This window comes from Oncorhynchus nerka, linkage group LG7 (assembly GCF_034236695.1).
Source record: "Oncorhynchus nerka isolate Pitt River linkage group LG7, Oner_Uvic_2.0, whole genome shotgun sequence".
Classification (NCBI taxonomy): domain Eukaryota; kingdom Metazoa; phylum Chordata; class Actinopteri; order Salmoniformes; family Salmonidae; genus Oncorhynchus; species Oncorhynchus nerka.
The window spans coordinates 57,583,961-57,610,777 of NC_088402.1; the positions used below are offsets into that span (position 1 = coordinate 57,583,961).

Here is a 26,817-nt window from a genome sequence, read left to right on the forward strand (position 1 = left end):
TGCGGTCAGAGGCCGAGCAGTTTCTATACCAGTGATGCAACTAGTCAGGATGTTCTTAATGGTGCAGCTGTAGAACCTTTTGAGGATCTGAGGACCCATGTCAAATCTTTTCAGTCTCCTGAGGGGGAATAGGTTTTGTCGAGCCATGACCAGCATTTCAAAGCACTTAATGGCTACAGATGTGAGTGCTATGGGTCGGTAGTCATTTAGGCAGGTTACCTTAGTGTTCTTGGGCACAGGGTCTATGGTGGTCTGCTGAAAACATGTTGGTATTACAGACTCAGACAGGGAGAGGTTGAAAATGTCAGTGAAGACACTTGCCAGTTGGTCCTCGCATGCTCGCTGTACACGTCCTGGTAATCCACCTGGCCCTGCGGCCTTGTGAATGTTGACCTGTTTAAAGGTCTTACTCACATAGGCTGCGGAGAGCGTGATCACACAGTCTTCCGGAACAGCTGGCGCTCTCATGCATGTTTCAGTGTTATTTGCCTCAAAGCAAGCATAGAAGTAGTTTAGCTCGTTTGGTAGACTCGTGTCACTGGGTAGCTCTCGGCTGTGCTTCCCTTTGTAGTCTGTAATGGTTTGCAAGCCCTGCCACATCCAACGAGTGTCAGAGCCGGTGTAGTATGATTCGATCTTAGTCCTGTATTGATGCTTTGCCTGTTTGATGATTCGTCAGAGGGCATAGCGGGATTTCTTATAACCTTCCGGGTTAGTGTTCCACTCCTTGAAAGCGGCAGCTCTAGCCTTTAGCTCAGTGCGGATGTTGCCTGTAACCATGGCTTCTGGTTGGGGTATGTATGAACAGTCACTGTGGGGACGACGTCATCGATGCACTTCTTAATGAAGCCAATGACTGATGTGGTGTACTCTTCAAAGCCATCGGAGGAATCCCGGAACATATTCCAGTCTGTGCTAGCAAAACAGTCCTGTAGGTTAGCATCTGTTTCATCTGACCACTTTTTTATTGATCGAGTCACTGGTGCTTCCTGCTTTAATTTTAGCTTGTAAAGCAGGAATCAGGAGGATATAATTATGGTCAGATTTGCCAAATGGAGGTTGAGGGAGAGCTTTGTATGCGTCTATGTGTGTGGAGTAAAGGTGGTCCAGAGTTTTAGACAGCTATGAAAAATACAGATGACAACTCGGTAGATAGTGTGGTCTACAGCTTATCATGAGATAGTCTACCTCAGGCGAGAAAAACCTAGAGACTTCCTTAGATATGGTATGTTATTTACAAAAATACATGGTCCGCCGCCCCTTGTCTTACCAGACGCCGATGTTCTGTCCTGCCAATACAGCGTATAACCAGCCAGCTGTATGTTGATTATGTCGTCGTTCAGCCACGACTCCGTGAAGCGTAAGATATTGCAGTTATGAATGTCCCGTTAGTAGTTTAATCATCCGCGTAGGTCTTCTATTTTATTTTCCAAAGATTGCACATTTGCTAGCAGAATGGAAGGAACTGGAGGTTTATTCGATCTATTTGCTATTTTGGTCACATTCCTATTGTGTGATTCTAAATGGATTTAAAAAAAATAACACCTTGTTTTTTTAATCTTTATTGAATTAAAATGTGTGGCCAGATTCTCTCTCTGTGCTTTGGCTGCAACAATAAGTACCTCGGTCTTGTCTAACTTTTATCCAAGATGGCGTAGCAGTAAGTCGTCCTGTCGTCCTGTCCCTGTATATATCGCTTCTTTTTCGTTTTTTTTTACATATTTTTCTTCGCATACCTCTTTAAAAACATTTTGCTAAACCTAAGCTTCCAAATACTCTCCTGCAACCCGCCTCACCCAATGTAGCTATTTTTCCTAAAGTATTTATATTTACTTCGGAACCGGAACCCCTCAACTGAAGCTAGCCAGCTAACCACCAGCTAGCGGTCTTCAGCTAACCTGTCATCAGCTAACCTTTAGCCCGGAAAGCTCTCGCCAGTTCGAACAACGCAACTCTAACCAGAGCACATCGGACCTATTTATTTTTCATCCCCGGATTCCCACCGCAAACGGAACATTTTTCAGCTGGATCTTCACAACTAGCTATCTAGCTAAACTGCAACCCCGGATGATTACCCCTGGCTAGCATTTCCACCCACTTAGCCTGAAGCTAGCCCGGCCAGAGCACCTGTAGCATACTCCTGGGCTACAATACCCGGGCCCACGACCGGTCTATCGATGTCACCGCATGAAGAGGAATAAACAGACTCACCCCATCGCGACGTCCCCCAAAGGCTAACTCTCTAGCCCTCGCTATCTCCCTGCTTGCTAATTCGGCCTGCTAACTGCTAGCCTGTCTAGCTCTGGTCCGCTAACTGCTACCTTGTCTAGCCCGGGCCTACGAACTGTTAGCTTGTTAGCACAGGCCTGCTAACCGTCTGAATCACCGCGTCCCAAACACTCTCTGGACCCATATTTACTTTCTATCTCTTTTTGATTTTTAATTTGTTTATACCTTCCGGAAACCTGCCTCACCCAATGTGATACGGAATCGCTATTATTTTTAATTTTTTAGAACACACTCAAGAACCTCCAGATGCTAACCAGCTAACTAGCTACAAGCTATTTAGTCATTGTTAGTTTTTTAACCTGGATAACACTCGCCAGTCCAGCTTCCCTGCCCATCCACCGCTGCCCCCTGGACACTGATCTCTTGGCTACATAGCTGACGCACGCTGGACTGTCCATTAATCACGGTACTCCATTCTGCTTGTTTGTTTTATCTGTCGGCCCCGTTGCCTAGTCAACGCCATTTTACCTGCTGTTTGTTGTGCTAGCTGATTAGCCTCGCCTACTGTTTTAGCTAGCTTTCCCAATTCAACACCTGTGATTACTGTATGCCTCGCTGTATGTCTCTCTCAAATGTCAATATGCCTTGTATACTGTTGTTCAGGTTAGTTATCATTGTTTTAGTTCACAATGGAGCCCCTAGTTCCACTCTTCATACCCCTGTTACCTCCTTTGTCCCACCCCCCACACATGCAGTGACCTCACCCATTACAACCAGCACGTCCAGAGATACAACCTCTCTCATCATCACCCAGTGCCTGGGCTTACCTCCGCTGTACCCGCACCCCACCATACCCCTGGCTGCGCATTATGCCCTAAATATATTCTACCATGCCCAGAAACCTGCTCCTCTTATTCTCTGTCCCCAACGCTCTAGGCGACCAGTTTTGATAGCCTTTAGCCGCACCTTCATACTGCTCCTTCTCTGTTCCGCGGGTGATGTGGAGGTAAACCCAGGCCCTGCATGTCCCCAGGCACCCTCATTTGTTGACTTCTGTGATCGAAAAAGCCTTGGTTTCATGCATGTCAACATCAGAAGCCTCCTCCCTAAGTTTGTTTTACTCACTGCTTTTAGCACACTCTGCTAACCCTGATGTCCTTGCCATGTCTGAATCCTGGCTCAGGAAGGCCACCAAAAATTCAGAGATTTCCATACCCAACTATAACATCTTCTGTCAAGATAGAACTGCCAAAGGGGGAGAAGTTGCAGTCTACTGCAGAGATAGCCTGCAAAGTAATGTCATACTTTCCAGGTCCATACCCAAACAGTTCGAACTACTAATTTGGAAAATTACTCTCTCCAGAAATAAGTCCCTCACTGTTGCCGCCTGCTACCGACCACCCTCAGCTCCCAGCTGTGCCCTGGACACCATTTGTGAATTGATCGCCCCCCATCTAGCTTCAGAGTTTGTTCTGTTAGGTGACCTAAACTGGGATATGCTTAACACCCCGGCAGTCCTACAATCTAAGCTAGATGCCCTCAATCTCACTCAAATCATCAAGGAACCCACCAGGTACAACCCTAACTCTGTAAACAAGGGCACCCTCATAGACGTCATCCTGACCAACTGGCCCTCCAAATACACCTCCGCTGTCTTCAACCAGGATCTCAGCGATCACTGCCTCATTGCCTGTATCCGCCACGGAGCCGCAGTCAAACGACCACCCTCATCACTGTCAAACGCTCCCTAAAACACTTCTGTGAGCAGGCCTTTCTAATCGACCTGGCCCGGGTATCCTGGAAGGACATTGACCTCATCCCGTCAGTTGAGGATGCCTGGTCATTCTTTAAAAGTAACTTCCTCACCATTTTAGATAAGCATGCTCCGTTCAAAAAATGCAGAACCAAGAACAGATACAGCCCTTGGTTCACTCCAGACCTGACTGCCCTCGACCAGCACAAAAACATCCTGTGGCGGACTGCAATAGCATCGAATAGTCCCTGTGATATGCAACTGTTCAGGGAAGTCAGGAACCAATACACGCAGTCAGTCAGGAAAGCTAAGGCCAGCTTCTTCAGGCAGAAGTTTGCATCCTGTAGCTCCAACTCCAAAAGGTTCTGGGACACTGTGAAGTCCATGGAGAACAAGAGCACCTCCTCCCAGCTGCCCACTGCACTGAGGCTAGGTAACACGGTCTCCACCGATAAATCCATGATTATCGAAAACTTCAATAAGCATTTCTCAACGGCTGGCCATGCCATCCGCCTGGCTACTCCAACCTCGGCCAACAGCTCCACCCCCCCGCAGCTCCTCGCCCAAGCCTCTCCAGGTTCTCCTTTACCCAAATCCAGATAGCAGATGTTCTGAAAGAGCTGCAAAACCTAGACCCGTACAAATCAGCTGGGCTTGACAATCTGGACCCTTTATTTCTGAAACTATCCGCCGCCATTGTCGCAACCCCTATTACCAGCCTGTTCAACCTCTCTTTCATATCGTCTGAGATCCCCAAGGATTGGAAAGCTGCCGCAGTCATCCCCCTCTTCAAAGGGGGAGACACCCTGGACCCAAACTGTTATAGACCTATATCCATCCTGCCCTGCCTATCTAAGGTCTTCGAAAGCCAAGTCAACAAACAGGTCACTGACCATCTCGAATCCCACCGTACCTTCTCCGCTGTGCAATCTGGTTTCCGAGCCGGTCACGGGTGCACCTCAGCCACACTCAAGGTACTAAACGATATCATAACCGCCATCGATAAAAGACAGTACTGTGCAGCCGTCTTCATCGACCTTGCCAAGGCTTTCGACTCTGTCAATCACCATATTCTTATCGGCAGACTCAGTAGCCTCGGTTTTTCGGATGACTGCCTTGCCTGGTTCACCAATTACTTTGCAGACAGAGTTCAGTGTGTCAAATCGGAGGGCATGCTGTCCGGTCCTCTGGCAGTCTCTATGGGGGTGCCACAGGGTTCAATTCTCGGGCCGACTCTTTTCTCTGTATATATCAATGATGTTGCTCTTGCTGCGGGCGATTCCCTGATCCACCTCTACGCAGACGACACCATTCTATATACGTTCGGCCCGTCATTGGACACTGTGCTATCTAACCTCCAAACGAGCTTCAATGCCATACAGCACTCCTTCCGTGGCCTCCAACTGCTCTTAAACGCTTGTAAAACCAAATGCATGCTTTTCAACCGTTCGCTGCCTGCACCCGCACGTCCGACTAGCATCACCACCCTGGATGGTTCCGACCTTGAATATGTGGACATCTATAAGTACCTAGGTGTCTGGCTAGACTGCAAACTCTCCTTCCAGACTCATATCAAACATCTCCAATCGAAAATCAAATCAAGAGTCGGCTTTCTATTCCGCAACAAAGCCTCCTTCACTCACGCCGCCAAGCTTACCCTAGTAAAACTGACTATCCTACCGATCCTCGACTTCGGCGATGTCATCTACAAAATGGCTTCCAACACTCTACTCAGCAAACTGGATGCAGTCTATCACAGTGCCATCCGTTTTGTCACTAAAGCACCTTATACCACCCACCACTGCGACTTGTATGCTCTAGTCGGCTGGCTCTCGCTACATATTTGTCGCCAGACCCACTGGCTCCAGGTCATCTACAAGTCCATGCTAGGTAAAGCTCCGCCTCATCTCAGTTCACTGATCACGATGGCAACACCCATCCGTAGCACGCGCTCCAGCAGGTGTATCTCACTGATCATCCCTAAAGCCAACACCTCATTTGGCCGCCTTTCGTTCCAGTACTCTGCTGCCTGTGACTGGAATGAACTGCAAAAATCGCTGAAGTTGGAGACTTTTATCTCCCTCACCAACTTCAAACATCAGCTATCTGAGCAGCTAACCGATCGCTGCAGCTGTACATAGTCTATTGGTAAATAGCCCACCCATTTTCACCTACCTCATTCCCATACTGTTTTTATACTGTTTTTATTTATTTACTTTTCTGTTCTTTTGCACACCAATATCTCTACCTGTACATGATCATCTGATCATTTATCACTCCAGTGTTAATCTGCAAAATTGTAATTATTCGCCTACCTCCTCATGCCTTTTGCACACATTGTATATAGACTCCCCCTTTTTTTCTACTGTGTTATTGACTTGTTAATTGTTTACTCCATGTGTAACTCTGTGTTGTCTGTTCACACTGCTATGCTTTATCTTGGCCAGGTCGCAGTGGCAAATGAGAACTTGTTCTCAACTAGCCTACCTGGTTGAATAAAGGTGAAATAAAATACATTTAAAAAAAACTGGAGGAAGTTGTGAGCCATCAAAGTATTTAAATCATTAATACAGTCTAATAATTTATCCGTGAAGCTAAAATACTCTGGTGACACAGAAATGTAAAGTGGTGTATCGTCTTCGTAGCAGTGAAAATAAATACTGTGCTTTCTGATAACGCTGCCAAGGGGTAACATATATAAACTGAACATCACTGGACCCAAATCTACACGGGAGTTGCGTACCAAGGTGACAGTGAATATTCCTGTGGCGGAGTTACAGTTTTGACATAAATCTACTTGAAAATCTATGGCAAGACTTGAAAATGGTTGTCTAGCAAACGTCAACAACCAAAGTAATTGGCCAAATGTTGCACAATCCATGTCTGGAAAGCTCTTAGAGACTTACCCAGAAAGATTCACAGCTGTAATCGCTGCCAAAGGTGCTTCTACAAAGTATTGACCCAGGGGTGTGAATACTTACGTGAAAGAGATATTTCTGAATTTAATTTTCAATACATTTCCAAAAATGTCACTGTTATTATGGCGTTTTATATGTAGATGAGTCAGAAAAAAAAACAATTTAATAATGTTTTTAATCAGGCTGTAACACAACAAAATGTGGAATAAGTCAAGGGGTATGAATACTTTCTGAAGGCCATGTATATACTTTGACAAGTTTGAAGATGATCTTCTTTACAGTAGGTCTAGGGCCATGTCCCAATGTAGGCTACTCATTGAAGGACTGATATTAGCATTTTTTGTGAATCATGTTCAAATAAGCTATAAGCAGAGGTGTGGACTCGAGTCACATGACTTGGATTCGAGTCACAAAAATGATAACTTGCAACTTGACTTTGACTTTAACACCAATGACTCGTGACTTAACTTGGACTTGAGCCTTTTGACTCGAACTGACTTGATACCGTCCCCAAGCCCAAATATAAAAAATTAGGCTATTAAAAAATAGTTCATTTAATTTAACGGATTACAGTTTGAATTGGACAGCAGCCAATCAAATTGTGCCAGCTGAGAAAAAATTGCGCGTGGCAGTGCAGAGGAACTTTGGCGAGTGAATTCAGATGGAGCCCTTGCTTGGAAAGATGATACCCCAAATTATTATTTTCGGATATAAAAGACTACGCTGTATCATCAAAAAACGGATTGCAACTTGCAAAACATGTGGGAAGAAAATGACAGACAAAGGCGCAACAACTTCCAACTTTGTTCGACATTTGAAGCTGCACAAAGAGTGGTAAGTCGTGGCTAATATAGTCGACGTTAAATCAATGGCCCACCACACAGTCAGTCAGTGCGGGAACGTGATCATTGCACCCAAGATTGAGCTACAGCTGGCTAGGCAGTTGGTAGACTATATCCTGCTTGATGTTACTGCTGTTCCTAAAGCCATTGGCATATGTTAGCCTACTGTAACCACACGTGTTGGGCGACTGTGTACAAGCCTACATTGCCCGATTGCGATTGTGACTTGTAAAACAATGACTTGGTCCCACCTCTGGCTATAAGTGACTTTGGCGCTTCACAATCAATTTGAGATACTTTCGATGATGCACGAAAAAATGCTAATATCGGTCCCATGAGTTGAATGAGATTTGTGTCAGAAATGCTAAAACGTTAGCATGTGGAAACAGTGCCAGGGAAACTAAACCAAAGCATGGATTGCTGTCATACCTTCTCCATAGATTGCTTACAATGTTAGGAAACCAATGTGTAATTTTGTAAACTATCCCTTTAAGCATTTTTGGGGAAGGATTCATAATGTTGTTCTCCCATCCTCGTGTGAATTTAGGTAAATTTAACATGAACATGTGTGTACACATTTGACCTGAAATATCTATTATTTACAACGCTACTGCCACATAGTGGCCATTTCAGGACGCCATAATATCCACATCAATGGTAATCTTCACTGTACCCATTAGAAGGCAACTCACTGGGCACAGACATCAGTTCAATTTATAGTTTTGATTTATATTTGGTTGAGTTGTCAACTAACATGAATTCAACGTGAAATCAACAAAAAATGTCACCCGTGTCACTGGATTTAAGTTAAAAGTTGGGTAAAAAAACAAAATGCCCTTATGTTGATTACTTTTTGCACATCCAATCAGTTTTCCATGTTGATTGAACGTCATCGCATTGATTTTTTTGGGGTTGAAATGATGTGGAATCAATTTAGATTGAACCAGTTTTGCGCACTGATAATTGACTCTGGTGTCTAGGCTACCCTTGTGGTGACTCTCAGTAGATGGTCAATGTACACACAGTATACCTCAACATGACAGTACTGGTTATTTTGATAAACACACTAGACTACTATATAAACAACAAAGAGATATGATATGTCAGCAGTGCTTAACTTTGGCATGAGCTCACCAGAACTGAGTACCGGCACCTCAAATGTTCTAGAATATTAGCTCAAAGTTAGCACCTAAATATTAAAACAGTACCGGCACTCAAAAGGAGTATCGGCCCCTATTTCAGTCTAGCGATGTATTTCGCACATATGACATACAGTGCCTTCAGAAAGTATTCACACCCCTTGACATTCTCCACATTTTGTTGTGTTACAAAGCGGGATAAAACTATATATATTTTTGTCAACGATCTACACAAAATACCCTGTAATGTCAAAGTGGAACAAAAATAATCAAAAATACTGAAAAATAAAACACTATCTTTATTTTTGAATTTTTACCCCAATTTCGTGGTATCCAATTGTTAGTAGCTACTATCTTGTCTCATCGCTACAACTCCCGTACGGGCTCGGGAGAGACGAAGGTCGAAAGCCATGCTTCCTCCGAAACACCACCCAACCAAGCCGCATTGCTTCTTAACACAGCGCACATCCAACCCGGAAGCCAGCCGCACCAATGTGTCGGAGGAAACACCGTACACCTGGCGACCTGATCAGCGTGCACTGCGCCCGGCCCGCCACAGGAGTTGCTAGTGTGCGACGAGACAAGGATATCCCTACCGGCCAAACCCTCCCTAACCCGGACGACGCTAGACCAATTGTGCGTCGCCCCATGGACCTCCCGGTCATGGCCGGCTGCGACAGAGCCTGGGCACACTAATATATCTTGATTATGTACGTATTTAACCCTCCGAGTCAATACATGTTAGAATCACTGTTGGCAGTGATTACAGCTGTGAGTCTTTCTGGGTAAATTGTAAGATCTTTTTACACCTGGATTGTGCAACATTTGTGCAACATTCGTCTTGGTAAGCAACTCCGGTGTATATTTGGCCTTGTGTTTTAGGTTATTGTCTTGCTAAAAGGTAAATTTGGCTCACATTGTCTGTTGGAAAGCAGACTGAATCAGGTTTCCCTCTAGGATTTTCTCAGATGCTTAGCTCTATTCCGTTTCTATTTATTGCAAACAGGATGCATGTTTTGAAATGTGTTGTATTGTGTACAGGCTTCTTTATTTTCACTCTGTCATTTAGGTTAGTATTGTGGAGTAACTACAATGTTGTTGATCCATCCTCCAATCACAGCCATTCAACTCTGTAACTGTTTTAAAGTCACCATTGGCCTCGTGGTGAAATCCCTGAGCGGTTTCCTTCCTCTCCGGGTAACTGAGGTATGGAGGATGCTAGTTAGGAAGGATGTCTGTATCTTTTTAGTGAGTAGGTGTATTGATACGTGATCCAAAGTGAAATTAATAACTTCACCATGCACAAAGGGATATTCAATGTCTGCTTTTTTTTTGCCCATCTACCAATAGGTGTCCTTCTTTGCGAGGCATTGGAAAACCTCCCTGGTCTTTGTGGTTAAATCTGTGTTTGAAATTCACTGCTCGACTGAGGGAACTTACAGATAATTGTATGTGGGGTACAGAGATGAGGTAGTCGTTCAAAAATCATTTGAAACACTATTTGTAAAGGTTTTCCTCCTCTTCGTCTGAAGAGGAGGTGTAGCAAGGATCGGACCAAGATGCGGCGTGGTAAGTGTCCATGGTTGTTTATTTAAAAACATGAACTGAACACTCAATGAATACAAAACAATAAACGTGAACAAAACCGAAACAGTACCGTGTGGCGAACAAACACAGACACGGAAACATCACCCACAAACACACAGTGAAACCCAGGCTACCTAAGTATGATTCTCAATCAGAGACAACTAATGACACCTGCCTCTGATAACCATACTAGGCCGAAACATAGAAATTCCCAAAACCTAGAAAAACAAACATAGACAACCCACCCAACTCACGCCCTGACCATACTAAATAAATACAAAACAAAGGAAATTAAGGTCAGAACGTGACACTATTATTGCACACAGTGAGTCCATGTAACTTATTATGTGACTTGTTAAGCACATTTTACTCCTTAACTTATTTATAACAAAGGGTTGAATACTTATTGACTCAAGACACTAACTTTTCATTTTATTCATTTGTAAAAAAAAATAATAATAATAATAAGCAAAAAACAGAATTGCACTTTGAACTTATGGGGTATTTTGTCTAGATCAGTGACACATTTCAATTTAATCAATTTTAAATTCAGGCTGTAACACAACAAAATGTGGAAAAAGTCAAGGGGTGTGACTACATTCCGAAGGCACTGTATATCCAATGATCATTAGAATTGAGAATCCAACAACATGTAGATAGACCTTATTAGGCAAACCCATGTTTTTCTACATTTAGGAAAGAAAGTTGCTCCACACCTATACGTTTCTGTAAAGCACACTTTTTAATATTCATGATTTACAAGAAAAAACACTGTACACGTACAACCTCAAATAAGAAATTGAAATCAATATAAACAGCGATATTGGTACACTGTTACACATTGTTATAAAAAAAAAAGAAACACTTGAGACAGTACCTCTCCACAAATATCAAAACAAAGTGACAATCTACCATTTACAAGTTATGACGTTGGCCTAATACTGATTATAAACACACTGAACATGAAATGATTTCTATCCTCTATTCTTTTCAAAGCAGTAAAGTGCTTTATTCTGCTTAACTGTTGGGTGTTAATGGAAGGTATGCATCCCTTCCTGTGGACTCAAGGACTGTTTTTGCACAGAGTATTGGAAATGGCATTATTCACAACCCCTTTTTTTTATAATAGCAAAATGATCACAGTACTTTTTCCCATGTACTATGCACTTGAGAGGAGTGGCTGCGGTCAAAATAAGACACCACACAACATTTTGAAACTGGAGTCCTTCTCCTTTTTGTGCCACCCTAATTTTACGCTAACCCATCAAGTACAGGTGCATCATGGTTAAGTGTGGTGTCAACGTGAACTACTAAACATGTCTGTTTGAATCAATATCGAAGCAAGTGCCATGCAGTGGAGAATTCAAGAACACATACAGTGGTGGCATGGCTTAGTATGTAAAAACTGTCTAGATCAAATGTTGTGATTATGTATCTTCAAGGGAGATATATATATACATAATACAAATAACTTGCTTTGCAGTTTCAAATACAATTCCACACAAGATATTGCTGTAAAAGAAATATCAACTGAATTAATTGTTCATGTGGTGGTGTATAGCAGGGTTGGAATCATGGGTCTAAATTCAGGAATTGCATATAAATGAATTGATTTTATAGCATATTGGGAGTGTGTTACTACTAATAAAGAATTCTATAAAAACAACCCATTTCATTTTAATACACATTTTGTAAAGTGATTAAAGCCACAGTCTGCAATTTGGGAAGCTGATTGTCAGTTATCTGATTGTCCTTATACACTCACTGCCTTGATTATTCTCAAATGAACTCAATCAATCTGACTTAAAGGCCTACCTTATGAACTAGGCATAAAAAGGGGGTCCTCTGTGATTTATCTGCCAGTAGCATTGCCCACTAGATACAGTACCTGAGCGTGCCTTTTCTACAACTGCATGGCTCTATCTAATACTGATGGTTAGCTTTCCCTCTTTGTTTCAGGCAACCGAGACATCACTTGCATCTATTTAGCCTGGCCAATTGACTGTACAGGGTGGCTTCGTCAATCCATACAATCGTATCAACAACCAGGGTAGTTATCCAACGTGACACAGGAGAAAATCATTCCAATACATCGGCTACTATAGACACAAGACTCAGGGGGTACATGTACTCCACCGAACTAAACAAAGGGTTTGGAGTTGAAATGTAAGACAACGGCGTGCTTCTGTTCTGGAACTATGATGCTTTAGCACAGGAGTGATGGGGAATTAACACGGTACGAAGATCATGACCACGCTGATACACTCTTGTATGTACTTTGATTTAAATGGACACTCTATACATCTGTCTGTCTGAACAGTTATACCTTAAGGAATCTAAATACACATGTTAACCTTTTTTTCATTTGACCACAAATCTAATACATTTTACAGAACATCATGTACATATTTACACCAAAAGAACATTTTATTGATCTAATTGAGTACAGGTATGTGATGGCTTGTTCAATGAAATCTAGCCATACGATGACATCGTGAGCATTTCGGTTTCAGGCTCAAATGTACTGACTTAATTATGACGAAGTCAACGGACTTATTAGTAAGCTGTACTGACTTAGCTGTACTGACTTACAAAAAAACAATAGAGAAATTGTGCTACATACTGGTTGTCCTAAGCCAACCAATCTGTAAAGCAATATAAAAAAACAACACTAAACCAGGCCCCTGATGGACATCAGAACAGAAGAGTCATCTCACTCGCTCCTCTTCCTCGCATCTTCTCTATCCCTCTCTCTCTGTGAACATAGAGTCCCGTTCTCTCCATCTCGCTCTCCCCCTGTATCGCTCTCTCTCCCTCTCTCCCTCTTTCTCTCAGTGGACGTCACTTTCCATGAACTCCTCCTTGATGGAGTTCTTGTTGCTGCGTGACACTTTGCAGTCGGGCATGTCAAAGCCAAAGTCGGCCCACTCATCAGCAGCGGCAGCGACAGCCTGCGGCCCACCTCCCGGGCGGTTGGATGGGATGGTAATGGTGTGGCGCACACGGAAGTGTACGGCCTCCATGACACGCTGGCGCTGCAGCTCGCCGCCGGGGACGATGGCCATAGCGGCGGCTGCCATGTTGCTGCTGGAGCGGAGGAGCTGCTGGCCATAGTGGTCTTGATGGTGGGAGGAAGGAGGAGGTCCCACCCCGCCGCCCTGCTTCATGTCCTGCAGGCCCCGCCAGATGGCCAGGCGGAACTGCTCTGGGATCTTTAGAGCACTCAGGTCCTAGAGAGAGAGACAGAGAGAGTGAAGGAAAGGATTGACAGAATGGGAGATAGATAGAAAGGAAGGAAAAGAGAGGGGGACAGGAGGAGAGTGAATAGTAGAAAGTGAGAGATACTTAATAGAACTCAGGCCACAGTGATCCAACCAAACCTGACCCCCCTCTAGGACTGGAATGATTTACACTGTAAATTGCAGAGAGAGTGAATGGGTATTTTACCTCCATGGACAGAGTCTGGAGTTGGTAGAGACTCTGCAGGCCCTGCAATGTGAAGTAGTCGATGCAGTTCTGGCAGCCCAGACTGGTTAGAAAGCTGTGTGGAGAGAGAAGCAGTGCCACTTAGATTTAAGACCAGAGTTAGTGTCCACTCCACCGCAGCCAAATTTATGTAGGGAGACAATGTCTACTTCATGTGATTAAAATCCACTACCAGAGTTAACTGTAATTTTTATTAAATGGTTAACTATGCCAGAAATGTGCTTGTCTGTACAGATGTAGGATCTTAATTTGATCACCCTGTTGCAGGACAACCTTCTTGCAATGCAGGACATTTTTAACGTGTAGTGTATTTGAGGTTTAAAAAGGCTTCTGAAGTTGGTAATTTTCATTGAGAAAGTTCAGACTTGAAAAATATATCAACCCCTACAGAAATGTCCATTAATTATAATCCACATAATAATTCACATTTTTGGTTGCAGCAGGATTATTTTCCTGTTGTAGCAAAACTGGCTTAAATTTAAGATCCTACATCTGTACCCTATCGTAAAACTAAAATGATGGTTTCATGTCCAATAAGGAACATAGAATATTACGATCAATTACAACTGGAACAATTTCTCAATGACTATGGTTATTAATTTCCGTCAAGTCAAATTCATGCAGTTGTATTAAAGATTCATAAAAGCCAATTTGGTTGAATTAAAACCTTTATTATAAATACATGGATATAAAATTCTCGTCTACAAACACTTTAAACAAAACAAAATGTACAAAACAGTATACGATAATAACCATGTTCATTCTAATGCTGCTTTTTGTCTGGGTACAAACGGTGCAAAATGGAAGCCCTAACATTATGACAAAACAACGTCTTAGTTTGAATGCAATGCTAGGCACTAATAGATTAGGAAAATATGTTTCTAATGTTCCAATACCGATTTCCCTTGTATTCTGCATATGATTAGAGGGAATTAATGGAAATAAGATGCTAAGATGGACAAGTTGTTCATTTAGATTTGAAAAACATAATATTGGAATTCTCTGATGGGTAAACATACTGTATTGCTAATACAACTCCCCAAACCGTAGGAAAGTGAAACCGCAACCTATTCCTCCAAATCCGAGCATTCACTTAACATTGCAACAAAACCCCAGAAACGTCTTACTATCAGACCAAAGTAATGGAATAACTATTCATTAAAGATTGGTGGAATTTTTGTCCAGTTTCTTTTAATTTCTCTACAGTCTTATACAGTTCAATGTAAATGGCTGAAGTAGGTACACAAAATGGCTGTGTTCTCTGTGAGAGAAACAATATGACCCAAATTATTCTAAGCTGCTCTGGGACATATTATAGGCAGAGAAACCAAGGAAGATGAGAGAAACTACCCTCCATGTTGGCAAACATGTCATGACAGCACCATTCCCATTTCAATCCTTACCAGAATATAAGGAACTTTTGGTGCCAAGATGGCGACTGCAGAGATCTCAAACTGAAAAGGCCCTATAATCTATTTATCATAGATTGCTCTGACTGTTGGCTTGTGTCAGTGGGAGAGGAAGACAGTGTCATTGGAGGGGGAGGTACCTGACTAGGCTGGGGTCAGGGTTATACGGAGGGGGAGGGGTGCAGTGCGACGTGGACAACATGGACTGGCCGCCCCCATGTCCCCCGTTCATGTCACTGTTGGTCTGCATGTGGTGACTGTTGAGCATGTTGGGACCTGTGGGAGAGGGGACAGGAACAAATCAATAGGAGCAATCAATAGGACAATGCTCTCAGAATGATGTCATTCAGAGGTTTGCCATAGTAGCTTCTAATGACTAGCCTCGTTCCACCATCCTGATCTCGCAAGATAACCTGATCCAGCATCCTGACTGCTGCGCTATCTAATGGCACCCATTAGCTGTGATAATACACACACACACACACATTCCCCCCCAATTCCCCTGACAAACACTCACCCACGTGCCCCATGTTGGGGAGGGGGTTTTGCTGAGACTGGTGGCTCCCATGGCCCCCGTGCAGCTTGTTCATGTTGGACAGGGGAGATCCATAGGAGGACGGTGATGCTACGTGGCTCCTGGAAATTGGAGAGGGGGAGATGATGGACGTGTGTAAGAGGGTAATATTTGTATGTGTGTTAGACAACACAGGTGTATGCATGGACGGTATGCATGGACGGAATGAGTGTATTTGGGTTTAAGTGTGTGTGCGCATACCTGTGTCTGTGTGCTTGTCTGTCTGTGTGTGTGGGTTTAAGTGTGTGTGCGCATACCTGTGTCTGTGTGCTTGTCTGTCTGTGTGTGTGAGTGAATGTGTTTGTGTGTGCATGTGTGTGTTTGTGCATTTGCATGTATGCATATTTGAGCTGGTGTGTGGCCGACTTACTGTCTCTGAAGCAGCTGTTGCTGTTGTTGTCTGTAGGAGTCCACCAGCTGCTGTGGTACGAACTCCACCAGCTCTAGACTGTCCTTGATCTTCATCAGCAGGTCAAAGTTCTCTCTGCCGCGCACCTGCACACACACATATAATATATATATATACAGTAGTTATATGATACAGTATATATAATAGTTATATCATACTACCGGTCAAAAGTTTTAGAACACCTACTCATTCAAGGGTTTTTCTTTTGACAATTTTCTACATTGTAGAATAATAGTGAAGACATCAAAACTATGAAATAACACATGGAATAATGTAGTAACCAAAAAAAGTGTTAAACAAATCAACATATATTTGAGATTCTTCAAATAGCCACCTGTTGCCTTGATGCCAGCTTTGCACACTCTTGACATTCTCAACCAACTCCATAAGGTAGTCACCTGGAATGCATTTCAATTAACAAGTGTGCCTTCTTAAAAGTTCATTTGTGGAATTTCTTTCCTTTTAATGTGTTTGAGCCAATCAGTTGTGCTGTGACGAGGTAGGGTAGGGGGTTATACAGAATATGGTATTTTACCAAATAGGGCTAAGTCCATAATATGGCAAGAACAGCTCAAATAAACAAAGCTAAACGACAGTCCATCATTACTTTCAGACATGAAGGTCAGTCAATACGGAACATTTCAAGAACTTTGAAAGTTTCTTCAAGTGCAGTTGCAAAAACTATCAAGCGCTATGATGAAACTGGCTCTCATGAGGACCGCCACAGGAAAGGAAGACCCAGAGTTACCTCTGCTGCAGAGGATAAGTTCATTAGTTAACTGCACCTTGGATTGCAGCCCAAATAACTTCTTCAGAGATCACGTAACAGACACATCTCAACATCAACTGTTCAGAGGAGACTGCGTGAATCAGGACTTAATGGTCGAATTGCTGCAAAGAAACCACAACTAAAGGTCACCAATAAGAAGAATAAGACAATTTGCTTGGGCCAAGAAACATGAGCAATGGACATTAGACCAGTGGACATCTGTCCTTTTGGTCTGATGAGTCCAAATTTGAGATTTTTGGTTCCAACCGCCGTGTCTTTGTGAGACGCAGAGTAGGTAAACGGATGATCTACACATGTGATTCCCAACATGAAGCACGGAGGAGTTGTGATGTTGTGGGGGTGCTTTGCAGGTGGCTGTCTGATTTATTTAGAACTAAAGGCACACTTAACCAGCATGGCTACCACAGCCTTCTGCAGCGATACGCCATCCCATCTGGTTTGCGCTTAGTCCCACTATCATTAGTTTTTCTACAGGACAATGATCCAACACTCCTCCAGGCTGTGTAAGGGCTTTTTGACCAAGAAGGAGAGTGATGGAGTGCTGCATCAGATGACCTGGCTTCCACAATCACCCGACCTCAACCCAATTGAGATGGTTTGGGATGAGTTGGACTGCAGAGTGAAGGAAAAGCAGCCAACAAGTGCTCAGCATATGTGGGAACTCCTTCAAGACTGTTGGAATAGCATTCCTTGTGAAGCTGGTTGAGAGAATGTCAATAGTGTGCAAAGCTGTCATCAAGGCAAAGGGTGGCGACTTTGAAGAATCTAAATCAAAAATGTATTTGGATTTGTTTAACATTCTTTTAGTTACTACATGATTCCATATGTGTTATTTCACAGTTTTGATGTCTTCACTATTATTGTACGATGTAGAAAATAGTAATTAGATGTATATCTATCGAGGGGGTGTGGTAAATGCACAATATACCATGGCTAAGGTCTGTTCTTTAAGCATGACGCAACGTGGAGTGCCTGGATACATCCCTTAGCTGTGGTATATTGGCCATATACCACAAACCCCTGAGGTGCCTTATTGCTATTATAAACTGGTTTTCAACGTAGTTAGAGCAGTATACGGTCTGATATACCACGGCTGTCAGCCAATCAGCATTCAGGGCTCGAACCACCCAGTTTATAAATAAATAAATATATCTTACAGGCATATAGTAAATCTCCTCTTCACCATGCCGCCGTCTCTTCATGCCTGGACTAGGAATGTTTGGAGGGGTCTGTTTGAAAGCTAAATGTTGGGAGTACAAACAATGATTTAATATCATGAAAATTAGCAATAGGATTTTTACAAAGACATTCCTAATATCAATATGCACAAACTATTGCATTGTTTTTATTGCACTGGTGTATATGTTTGCATTGTGATCTGTGTCACTGTATGTATGTGTGGGCCCTGGTCAAAAGTGATGCGCGATATAGGGAATAATGTGCCATTTCAGACTCACCCCAAGCAAAATGACCAAACATTTTGTAATGGTGTAGAGAGAGAGAGAAGGGCGACTCACTGCGCTTGTTGGCGTTGTTGTCGTTCTTGGACATGTTGTCGCTCATGGTCTGCTGCTCCCTGAAGTGGTCTTCATCTGCCTTGCGATCTCGCCCCGGACAGGCGCATATCCGCCCTTCAAACGACCTTCGTCCCAGCACCTGACCACTAATTGCAACAAAGAAAGGCATAATATATCATACGTTAATTTACAAGGTGTTGAAAGGTCTCATATGCTTACAACAGGTAATAAATAATATATTATAATTATATGCCCTTATTAAAGTTATCAAAATATTTTGTTACACTTTACATATGCTATAAAAATAGCCACACACTATATATAAACTCTATATATATAAAGTGTGGGTAAATCACCCACGTTTCGGCATCGTTGTGCCTTCTTCAGGGTGACCCAATAAATTACTGGGAGTTTATATATAGCGTGTGCGACTCTTTATTTTTATGGCTTATAGTTTATTCGCCGTTAGTCGGCACCTCTACATAAAATAATTTTCTCAGCTCATGTTTTTTATTACACTTTTTATATGAGCCATGTGTTTAGTAATGCACTTGAAATATATTCTTGATTTTTATGGATTTATATAGGCTCATCAGGAGCCATTGACTATGAATGCTTACAGCATGTTTTATTGTGAGACAGGTGTGCAAAAAGGCAGTTCAATCAGCTGTGAATTGTTGACACACACATGCACACAGGCATGAGCGCACACACATACACAATGTCATGGACTTACTCGCGTGTCTCTAGGGTGATGATGATGAGGATGGGTCTCCTGTTCATCCCTCCCACACAGCTGCTGTTGCACATGAAGTTGTAGAGGATGGTGGTGAACTCTGTCCCCACCTATCAGAGAGAGAGACCTTTACTGGCCAGTCAATCGTTAGCCAGCTTGCCAATCACCAGACAGAGTGATAGCCAAAGCATACCATACCGTACCATGATGACACACTGAAGATTCCCATTTAAAATAAAGAAAAGTTAATAGACTGAAAGACACAACCTTTATCAGGCCAGGGCTTCGCTTGTGTGAAACCGGCCCTAACGCATCAGACTGAATGTTAACGGACAAAATGTAAGCTGTATATTTTATTACCTCTAGATGGCAGTGTTGCCATAATGTTACATAGCAAAAGTCAGACATGGGACCTATTTTGTACATTTCAATCAAAATCATGGGCAACTAAAATATAAAGTTGTAAATAGGTATACTACATCTAAATAACTAATTAGTACAAAGACTGTTGTTTTCTAGGTGATGTTAAATATGAACCAACCACCATGTTCTATTGCTGGGGTAGGCAAACTTGGCCCTGGAGTGTTATACAGACACATTATGTTTTTAATGGAACATTTGTGTTTTAAGACCTGGCAGACCAGGTGTGATGAATTTAACCAATCACTGTTGGTGAGGTGATTGGTGGAACAGGTTGTGTTGCCTGGTTGGGACAAAATTCAGTAGTGGCTCCGGCACTCCAGAGTCCAGCACCAGGGTGGGCTACAAATATTCTACCGTATTGTGTGGGCGTTCCTAGCTGAGGGGAGCCACTCACCTGTGGGTTCTCATAGGGCAACATGACACTCTGCCTGCATGTGACGGGGTCGTCCACATACTGGGACAGGTTGTTTCCCTCCACCCTGATCAGGTGGCTGGCTGGGGCCGCTTGGCCTGGGGGATGGAGAGGAGGGGGGTTACAGGTCAATCAACTAATCAATCTCTCCATCCATTTAAACTTTCTTACATTTTTATACTAAACCAAAACTACACCGAAGCAGTCTCTTTGGACCAGAGGTCCTATTGAAGTGCCATTTCAGTAGAATTGTTGTATATTTCTGTCATATAGCAGACACTCTTATGAGGGCGGTATACCATAAGTGCATTTAAGGTAGTCCAACAACCACATCATACTAGCACTGTTGTGAGTCAAATCTGTTGTGGGATACGGGTCGATGACAAGAACTGATATGCCTATCAAGGTGGCGTGGTTGCTTACTGTCATTGAAGTCCCGTCCCAGCTCGTGGTTGGGGCAGCGTTTGACTACCTCGGTGACATGCTCCGCTTTCTTGTAGACCGGCATGGCACGGATGACACTGGCGTGGGGCGGGGCCGAGGACAGCTTGATCTGGATTGGACAGGTCTTGGCGATCTGACAGTAGAGCTTCTTCAGCAGTGGGGAGTACTGAGGGGCAAAACATAAGGGGGATGTTATTTTTGACTAGTCACCGTTGTGGTGTCATTTGTTTTGTTACTTATCAAAAATCTCATCCACTTTGTTAATCATTTTTGGGTACACTACTAAAATCCTTCAGGTATAATGTTTTTTTTTTAAAGTTATAATTTATGAGCAGGAATGAGCCTTTATGTCTTCGCATGTTTCAGCATGATAATGCACTGCTCCATGTTACAAGGATCTGTACACAATTCCTGGAAGCTGGAAATGGACCAGTTCTTCCATGTCCTGCATGCTAACCAGACACATCACCAATTGAGCATGTTTGGGATGCTCTGGATCAACGTGTACGACAGCGTATTCCAGTTCCCGCCAATACCAGAAAATCATTGAAATTGTTGCATTTCTATTCTTGTTAAGTGTATTTATTGGTGATGAGATGTGATGTCTAAAAAAAATGTACTCTCACAAACCAAAGTGCTGAGTGATGGTATTACTAGGGTATGAGATGGAAGGTTATGGACACGGTTATCATGTCAGATTAGTAGGACTAGAACAAATTGAGTGATTTGAAACATGAGGCAAAATACATTAAGGCTTTTTGAAGGCTGTAAAATTGGCTCCATCATGTCATAAATAAAAGGACTATTCGGTTGCTGGAAGGAACATGATTAACATCTACCAGGCTGGACTTTCAGGTGTTGTAGCAAAGTGGGTAATAATTCCTGGAGGGAAGCATGTCAGTTCAAAAAGCCGTTTGTGTGTAAGAAAGTTAAATGGAAGAGTTAGTATGAGTTCAGTAGGGACTGCAAACATAATACAGTCAAATCATAACTGTAGCCCTATTCAAACTCCAAACGGATATTCAATATCACAAGCTTGCTCAATTGAAGCAAGTCTACTGAGGAAAGCACCAACTACATTGGAGATACTCAGTTAAGATGCTATCATAGCCAGGCAGTGATGTATACTGCAAGTCTGCATTCAGCAGGACTTGAAACAGTTATTCAGTGCAAATGTTTGGATATCTACCTGAAGTACATAAGTGCAAGTGAAAAGAGCCCTTTGTACTCTTTGACAGGCACGTCTGCCATTACCGATGCTGGCAGTCATCCTACTAAAAAGGAGGTTCAAATGCATCCAAACTTATGGGAATGGGGGGCGTTTCTTAGCGGACAAGCTTTAACATGCCCCAACACTATCAAGAAAACCCCAAAATCCACCTGAGGATATCAAACCTTCCAGGAAAGACCGTTTTTGTGGATTTGCTACAATGACTCAATGCAGATGTAACATTTTTCCCAAAAGCCCTGGTGTAGAAATAAACATGTACTGTTTTCAATGCAGAGAGACCTACGCTTTAGTCATTGATGCTACAATAGCATTAACATGCTGTTCATACTCCAGTCAGTGGAATGAATCACTGATCATTTTGTTCTATTCTTAGGCCATGGTGAAAATGATTGAAAATAGTGGACTACGTCATCTTTGTAGACTATCATCTTTTGTTCTGTTGCTGTTCAATGTCAAAAATCCCCCATGGCGAATCCAACAGACCGCTTTGGGGGTGGGGCAGAGAAGGACAAATCTCTGAATTCCATATTGAGATACCGTTACTAAGCCTCCTGCAACCTTGCACCACTCAACCCACCTCACTCCAATCCCTTCTCCTCGCCCGCCCCCGGCCATAGCATAGACTTGAGACGTATGCGTAAAGCGGAAGCAAAATATTTGGGCACAAAATCACCTCTTCCCATCCTTAGCCTGCAAGTTCAGACAGATCAGCCATACTTTGAATAAATCATTTGAAGCTGCAAAACCACGACGACGTTTTCACAGATTCAGGGATTTTTTTCCCCCCCAGTGATTGAGCTGAGTAGCATTAACAGATCCCTCGGATGCAGTCGAAAGGTTACTGTTCACTGAACCCGCAAAACGACCCTTGCTAACCAGCATTCCCAAATCTGATTCTAACAGATATTGATGATATTGATGATTAGTGACACTTAGCCTGAGATAAGTGTACTGTACTTCAAATGTTACCACACATTTCCAATTGATGTGCATGGTACATGCAAATATTCTGTGCATGGATGTCTCAAGTTCCGGTTTGACCCACACAAATCGATACATTCTACTCTAGCTAATGCTTGTGGCCCGTGCAGGAATCAAACCCACAGCCCGGTTGTTGCCACCAGCACCAAGGTTATCTACAATACTGAGTCATTGGAACCACACTGAATACAAAATGAAGCCCATATGAATCAATAAGCATCATATGAGTTACATGTGCTGGGCAGATGGGGATCATTTTGATAGGTTCAGTCACAGCTCAGAGCATGGCAGAGCAATAAATCACTCTCTCTCTCTCTCTGTATGCAGCTGAGAGAGCGAGACGTCTGGACTTGTCCACTGACACATCTCCCTTCACTTATTCTACTTATTCATCATTGTTTTATTGAAAGGTACGGAACTCCCATATCACATCGACTGGAGAGCGCGTTCCACAGACAAGGGCGTTCCACAGACGAGAAAAGCCGAGTCACGAGCAAGCCCAATGCTGGGATGGATGGGCGGATGGATGGATGGATCGGTGAATGGATAAGTGGATGGAGGAATGAGTTAAAGGTGTTGAGTGAGAGAGGAAGATAAAGTGCAAGAGAGGGATAGAATGAGAAAAGCAGAGAAGAGAAAGCGGTGCTAAAATTGGTCTAGGAGATGGAGAAGTGTATTGGAGGAAGAAGAAGAAGAGGTTGAGGAGGATGTGCATGCTAGGAGATGGAGAAGTGTATTGGAGGAAGAAGAGGTTGAGGGGGATTAAGAGGGAGAGGAGGATGTGCATGCTAGGAGATGGAGAAGTGTATTGCAGGAAGAAGAGGTTGAGGGGGATTAAGAGGGAGAGGAGGATGTGCATGCTTAGGAGATGGACGAGTGAAGAGGAAGAAGAAGACAGACGGAACTATACAGTCAGCCAGTCCAGTGGACCATATGTGCAGGTCCAGACAAGCTTGTGGGGAACGAGTGATAATTGCCATACTGTCATCCCTGTGGACATGCTCTGGCTTGCCTATAGCAAAGTCAGTTAACTGTCCAAATATGTTAACACACTGCAGTCCTCCTCGACTATATCCCACATCCCATTAATCATAGATGAGCATCAACAACACTTTCCTGAATCCCTCTCTCCGCACATGGCAAAGAAAGAAATGAGTCTCTTGGATAAGAAGTGGAAATTCTATAGCGTTCTATGTGAATTCCCCCAAGGTGATTTGAGCTTTAATTGCTGTTTGGGAGCATTTGGGAGATGAAGTATATAATCATCTTTTGTTTCACCAAAATCCACCCAAAGAAATCCTGTCAGAAGTCACTGACCATCAAATCAAGCTTTATTTAGCACATTTAATAAATGGAATGTGACGCATTGTGCTTTACAGGAAAAAACAAAAAACGATGAAAATACAATGTGCTTTACAGGAAAAAACAAATAAACGATGAAAATACAATGTGCTTTACAGGAAAAAACAAATAAACGATGAAAATACAATGTGCTTTACAGGAAAAAACAAATAAACGATGAAAATACAATGTGCTTTACAGGAAAAAACAAATAAACGATGAAAATACAATGTGCTTTACAGGAAAAAACAAATAAACGATGAAAATACAATGTGCTTTACAGGAAAAAACAAATAAACGATGAAAATACAATGTGCTTTACAGGAAAAAACAAATAAACGATGAAAATACAATGTGCTTTACAGGAAAAAACAAATAAACGATGAAAATACAATGTGCTTTACAGGAAAAAAAAACAAATAAACGATGAAAATACAATGTGCTTTACAGGAAAAAACAAATAAACGATGAAAATACAATGTGCTTTACAGGAAAAAACAAATAAACGATGAAAATACAATGTGCTTTACAGGAAAAAACAAATAAACGATGAAAATATAAGCTGAAATATTTACTACACTATAAACATAACATAAAAACGTAAATGACACAAACTGAACAACTAAAAAGCACCCTAAGGAAAAGCAAAGTTAAAAAGATGTGTTTTAAGATCTCTTTTAAATATGCCCACAGTTTCGGCCCCCGCAGATTCTCTGGCAGGCTATTCCAGAGGCTGGGGCCATAGTAACTAAAGGCTGTCTCTCCATGCCTCTTGGTCCTAGGCTTTGGGATAGTTAAAAGGCCAGTACCAGAGGACCTGAGGGACCTACTGGGTACATAACTTAAAAGCATGTCTGACATGTATTGGGGTGCACAATCATGGATTGATTTAAAAACCTATATTTAATAACCAAATTAATTATATAACTCACACGCATAGAGCTTAAAACAGGTGTATTGTGTGTTGTCCGTCTGGTCTTGGTCAGTACCCGTGCTGCAGCATTCTGTATGTGTTGCACTTGACCAATAGCTTTTTTTGGGTAGACCAGACAGGAGAGCATAAAATTAAAGTAGTCAAGCCTGCTTGTAATAAAAGCATGGATGAGTCTCTCTGTATCAGCCTGAGAGAGAGACGGACACACCTTGGCAATGTTCCTCAGGTGGTAAAAAGCTATTTTGGTCACATTCCTAATGTGTGATTTTAAAATTTTGTTCAGAATCTAAACTAACACCTAGGTTTTTTACCTGGTGTTTTATCTTTATTGCCCGTGAATTAAAATGTGCGGCTAGATACTCTCTCTGTGCTTTGGCTCCAACAATTAGCTGGAGGAAGTTGTGACTCTTCCAAGTATTTAAATCACTAATACAGTCTAATAATTTATCTGTGGAGCTAAAATCCTCTGGTGACCCAGAAAAGTAAAGTTGTGTATCGTTTTCGTAGCAGTGAAAATCAATGCTGTGCTTTCTGATAACGTGGACAGGGGGTAACATGTATGTATATATATATATATATATATATATAAAACTGAACAGCTGGTCTCTTTTGAAGTGGTTGTTGCTTTAGGAATAATGAGCTACTGTTGCACTTGCAAACATCTCCAAATGTGGATCAAATGAATTGAGAATATTGTTCACGAAGAATAACTGCAGGCCTACCTATACAAGCACAGAACAATCTAAATGCATATCTGCGGTCTAAAAAGACGCGCTGTTTATGATGTACCTACTAGTTATCAATATTACTGGAAGTGTATTGATGTTGCTCATGGCTCCACAGCTCCAGGTAAAAGTTGCCTTTTTAAGCACAATCTGTTCAAGATTTCACAAATTGATGTTAGATGGTTCCTCACCCTGAAAGTAGTCCATGTGCCAGGAGAAACTGTAATCGATAGTTTGGTTTTCACAGCCACAAACCTCAGCTAACTTTAGCTACCGGTAGCTAAAATCAATGGAAGTGAATAGGGAATGTTTGCATGTTGTTGTTTTTTTGTTTGTTTGTTTTTTACAGCCAAATCACCTTTAATTAAGTAACTAAATATGGAGTTGATTTGTCCAGGAAATTTTGACAATTGCACACACGCCCCATTTACTTTCATTTATTGTTAGCTAGTTGTGGCTAAAGTTGGCTGGGAAAGGTGTGTAAGGGTAATGACTTGTCAGCAGATAGCCTAGCATCTCCACTACAAGATTTAATCCATGCTTGAAATCTATATGATAAACTCTGTACACTTCATATACACAGACAAAAATATATAAACATAACATCTACTGCTGATCCCTTGTTTCAATGAGCTGAATTTAAAAAAATCCCATACAATTTCCCTACGCACAAAAAGCTTATTTCACTAAAATGTTGTGCACACATTTCTTTACATCCCTGTTAGTGAGCATTCTACTTTGCCAATATAATCCATCCACCTGACAGGTGTGGCATATCAAGAAGTTGATTAAACAGCATGATCAATACACAGGTGCACCTTGTGCTTGGGACAATAAAAGGCCACTTTAAAATGTGCAGTTTTGTCACACAACACAATGCCACAAGATGTCTGAAGTTTTGAGGGAGTGTGCAATTGGCATGCTGACTGCAGGAATG

The 26,817-nt window shown here is 42.4% G+C and overlaps 1 protein-coding gene across 2 annotated transcripts in view; it reads right to left on the minus strand.

Annotated features, from left to right (window-relative positions):
• Positions 1-10,451: 10,451 nt before the first annotated feature.
• Positions 10,452-26,817, minus strand: part of tp73 (tumor protein p73) — a 46,701-nt gene continuing 30,335 nt past the window's right edge. For both annotated transcript variants that reach the window (XM_029664255.2, XM_029664257.2), the window contains 10 exons: positions 20,648-20,834; positions 20,207-20,322; positions 19,390-19,499; positions 18,654-18,799; positions 18,294-18,376; positions 16,308-16,432; positions 15,881-15,999; positions 15,504-15,639; positions 13,916-14,009; positions 10,452-13,698 (listed from right to left, as the gene is read on the minus strand). In XM_029664255.2, coding sequence (XP_029520115.2) covers positions 13,300-13,698; positions 13,916-14,009; positions 15,504-15,639; positions 15,881-15,999; positions 16,308-16,432; positions 18,294-18,376; positions 18,654-18,799; positions 19,390-19,499; positions 20,207-20,322; positions 20,648-20,834 — 1,515 coding nt within the window. In that variant the 3' untranslated portion in view covers positions 10,452-13,299. The remainder of the gene's footprint in view (positions 13,699-13,915; positions 14,010-15,503; positions 15,640-15,880; positions 16,000-16,307; positions 16,433-18,293; positions 18,377-18,653; positions 18,800-19,389; positions 19,500-20,206; positions 20,323-20,647; positions 20,835-26,817) is intronic.